This window comes from Zingiber officinale, chromosome 6A (genome assembly GCF_018446385.1).
Source record: "Zingiber officinale cultivar Zhangliang chromosome 6A, Zo_v1.1, whole genome shotgun sequence".
Classification (NCBI taxonomy): Eukaryota; Viridiplantae; Streptophyta; class Magnoliopsida; order Zingiberales; family Zingiberaceae; genus Zingiber; species Zingiber officinale.
Genome location: NC_055997.1, coordinates 17,068,554 through 17,073,100, shown reverse-complemented (window position 1 = coordinate 17,073,100; position 4,547 = coordinate 17,068,554). Strand labels below are relative to the sequence as shown.

The window sequence follows — 4,547 nt, the reverse complement described above, 5'->3', positions numbered from 1 at the left end:
TCGATCATACCAGTTAAGTAAAGTTAGTAGTTAAGTAACGGTCACCTTAGAGAGTAATATAGTATAGTAAGAAGGGTGGTCGTTACAGTGATTCTCATCAAGGATTGGTCAGTATAATCTCACTAACATATGTGTTCTTGCACCCAACTATACTACCTATAGGATCAATGACTTATAGGCACAACCTAAGTATATAACCATACTATAGCATAAATTCACAAACATGAGTTATAGACCTAAATAATAACAAAGGTTTATTAGGATATCCAATATCCTACACTACAGTATGAAATAATAAACAAGGGTTTAGTAAGATGCCCCATATCCTATACTAAGGTATGATCATCCTAGCAATAAGCATAGAGTCAAATCATCTGCTAAAGGTCTAGCAGAATATCCAATGTCCTACACTACGGTAAGGTAATAACATGCATATCCATAAACACAATCATGAATAATAAACAAAACTATATAGCTATCAACAATAGGTCAACATATAAGGATATAAGGACAACAATAAGGTATCAAACTCAAATGGAATAAAACACATAATTACGGTAAGTCAGTATCTACGACCCAATCAAAACATGACAGTAAACAATCATGCATTATAATCAAAGCTCGCAAAAGATAAACAGAATCTACCCACCTCAAATGTAGATCGTCATAACCATCTTCAAGTTAAAGGTTTACAAATATAGAATACAATTAGTCTAAGTACCACAGTAATCTCATTAACAGTTCGGTTAACCATCGAGTTAATTAACCTAACATAGTTAACTCTTTATTTATATCTAATCAATTTTCCATGTGAGTGAGTTAGCTAATCATTAATTATCAATTTCTAAATCAACTGATTAATATCTAAATAAATTAAATTTATCAATCTATCAATTAATCTATCTGTTAATCAATTACTAATTCATTAGTCCACGAATTAATCAACCTACTATAGCAAATTACTGAATTCTAAAACTCCAATTATGTGTTACCTATAGATCCCAGCTACTGATCCCAGCCGACAGTGAGAAGGTCTGCAGCCCATTCGACGATACGGTGACCAATGATGACATGCCCTCTGTGACGGGAATAAGAGATCTGGTGGTCGTCGGGTTGCAACAGTGGCGACGGCTGGTCGAGGCAACGGCTGGGTCAGGGGCGTAGCTACTGTGGGGCGGGGGGGTGCAATCGCCCCCTCTCATATTTGAAGCAAAAAATTAATATGATTAAAAATAAAATAAAAATCATTTTTTTAAATCTAAAAGTATCTGGACTTTCATGAAAAATTCCAATCAAAAGTCAAAACCTTGCATCATGTTTTAATCTCTCTCTCTCGTTTGTCCAAAAAAGTTGTTTCTCTATTTCTCTTGTTTTTTCTCTCCACCGTCGAAGCTTTTTATTTTTCCCTCTTCACTGTTTTTTCTCTATTGGCGAAGCCTCTTCCCACATAATCTTATTTTTTTTTCCTCTTCCATTTTCTTCTTCCTCCACTATTACCCTTTCCTTTTTCCTCTATCCCATGTTCTTCTTCCTCCCCTAATTCTCATCTTATTTTTCCCTAATTTTAATTTTGCCCTCAAAATCCTTCGTCGCACATTGTCGTTGCCATCCATGTCATTCTCGGCCTGTCATCACACGCCGCTGCCAACGCCGTTATCGTTTGCTACCAACACTGCCATCATTGCTTCGCCGCTATCGCTGCTATCATTTGCTGACAACACTACCGATGCTCCACAATAAATGTCTTTTGATTGAGGTAAAATTTTCTTACTTGATTTCTTTCGATTACGAATTTAAGTATTGAAAAAAATATGTAGTGTTAATGTTGCATATATTCATGTTTTTGTTTGTTATTCTAGTATGTTAAATGTTTACATATATTGAGATAATAAGTACATTTGATGTTTGATTTGCTATATGAATGTGAGGAATGTCATTAATGATCATTCAAAAATTTGATCAATTGAATCATATCATTTATTCCATGAATAGACTTATCATATAATTTACACCAATATTTTATAATAACAACATGCATATAAAACGAATCATCTTTATGATAAGAATTAAAATTAGATAGTCATATAACTAGAAAAATATGTTTTTATAATGTAAACATTTGACTTTATATCTCTACCAATATGTGTGAAAAATAAGGGATCATTAACTCTCTATCAATTTAGTTTATTATTTGTTTTTGAATATAAATTGTTGAAAACAAATAGTCATTAATTAGATGATTATGTTTCTAAAATATTATGTTGATGATAAATTAGGTGAAATAACAATGTTGAGGTATTTTAAGAAAATACGAGATGAACCTACTTCAAACAAGTCATCTCCCCCTCCACCACCTCCTCCTCCTCCGCCTCTTCCACCAGCTCCTCTTGATGCTGATTCAAATGAGTATCCTAGTGATCCTGGGCTAAGAAAGCACATTCTTGAGTATAATGTTAATGAAAGGGAGATTGTTCGACGTTACTATTTGCAAAAAGGTCCTTTTCAGCCTAAAAATCATGAATTTCCTTGGCGTTCTTGTCCCAAAGAGAAATGAAGTTTTCGAGCTATATGGTTTAGTCTTCATCCTAATTGGCTAGAATACAGCATTGCAAAAGATGCGGCTTTTTGTCTTTATTGCTATTTATTCAAAACGGATCATGGTGGTCAAAATGGTGGTGATTCTTTTGTTACTGAGGGATTTAAAAATTAGAGAAAGAAAGAAAAATTTAATGAACATGTTGGAAATCAGAGCAGCATTCACAACAGGTGCATGATGGCGGCTTATGATTTAATGAATCAAAAACAACATATTCAAACTTGTTTGGTCAATCAGTCTAGTCAAGTAGCTATCGATTATCGTGTTCATTTGACAGCATCAATTGATTGCATAAGATTTCTTGTGCGTCAAGGAGTAGCATTTCATGGTCATGATGAATCAACAAACTCACTCAATCATGGTAATTTTCTTGAATTGTTAAGATTTCTTGCTGACCATAATGAGGATATCAATAGAGTTGCACTAGACAATGCTCCCTCAAATCTCAAATTGACATCGCCTGATATTCAGAAAGATATTATCAGATCCATTGCTTATTTAACCACTAATTCTATTCTTGGAGATCTCAGAGATGAATTATTTACTATATTGGTTGATGAGGCTCGTGATATATCTATTAAAGAACAAATGGCAGTTGCTTTACGGTTTGTAGATGAAAGGGGAAATATTGTTGAGCGCTTTCTAGGCATTGTACATGTAAGCGACACTACTGCCTTATCACTTAAAACTGCTATTGATTCTTTGTTGTGCCAACATGGATTATCTATATCTAATTTGCGAGGGCAAGGATACGATGGAGCTAGCAGTATGAGAGGAGAATTCAATGGCTTAAAAAGCTTAATTATGATGGAGAACCCTTCTGCTTATTATGTTCATTGTTTTGCTCATCAACTGCAACTTACACTTGTAGCTGTTGCTGAAAATCATATAAGAATTTCTACTTTTTTTGATGTGGTTGCACAATTGAACAATATTGTTGGAGCATCATGCAAGCGAAGAGATATACTTCGTGAGAAACAATTTGAAAAAGTTATTAAAGGAATTTGCAATGGTGATATCTTCACTGGACAAGGTATGAATCAAGAGATGACATTAAAAAGAGCTGGGAGCACACGTTGGGGTTCACATTATAATATATTGTTAAGTTTGATACATTTGTATCCTTCAATTATTGATGTCCTTTTATTTGTTGAAGAGGAGGGAAAAGATCACAAGCAAAGGGCACAAGCAAATAATCTGTTAGAATTGATTGGAAAATATGAATTTATATTTCAGATGCACTTAATGAAGAATATCTTGGGAGTCACGAATGATTTATCGCAAGCTTTACAAAGAAAAGATCAAGACATTGTAAATGCCATGATTCTTGTAAGATCAAGCAAACATCAACTGCAAAGTATGAGAGATGATGGTTGGGATTTGTTACTGAATGAAGTTTCTTTATTTTGTGTTAAGTATGAGGTAGTCACCCCGCACATGGAAGACTTGTTCGTCTTTGATGGGAGATCACGATGAAATATTGAAGGAAGGATAAATCTTCACTATTATCGTGTTGAAACGTTTTATGAAGTGATAGATTTGCAACTTCAGGAGTTGAACAGTCGCTTTAACGAGGTGAACACTGAGTTGTTATTGTGTATGAGTTGTTTTGATCCATCAAATTCATTCTCTGCTTATGATAAGAGAAAATTACTTCAGTTTACTCAGTTTTATCCATCCGATTTTTCTCCAATGGAGTTAATGCATCTTGAGCCAACACTTGATAACTTTATTTTAATATGCGGAGTAGCAATCAATTCTCTGAGGGTGTGGGGATTAGTCAGCTTGCTAAAAGGATGGTTTAATTGAAAAAACATCGTCTGTATCCTTTTGTATATTTACTTTTGAAGTTAGCATTGCTATTACCTGTTGCAACTGCAACTATAGAGAGAGTGTTTTCAGCAATGAAAATAATCAAAACTTTACTTCGAAATCGGTTGGGAGATGATAT

At 34.1% G+C, this 4,547-nt stretch overlaps 1 protein-coding gene across 1 annotated transcript; it reads left to right on the top strand.

The window, feature by feature from the left end:
• The first annotated feature begins 2,287 nt into the window (after positions 1 to 2,287).
• LOC121994651 (zinc finger MYM-type protein 1-like) lies at positions 2,288 to 4,072 on the top strand. Its single transcript, XM_042548610.1, has 4 exons — positions 2,288 to 2,495; positions 2,605 to 2,766; positions 2,874 to 3,629; positions 3,753 to 4,072. Exons 1-4 carry the CDS (start codon positions 2,288 to 2,290, stop codon positions 4,070 to 4,072), a joined length of 1,446 nt encoding a protein of 481 aa, XP_042404544.1.
• Positions 4,073 to 4,547: the final 475 nt, after the last annotated feature.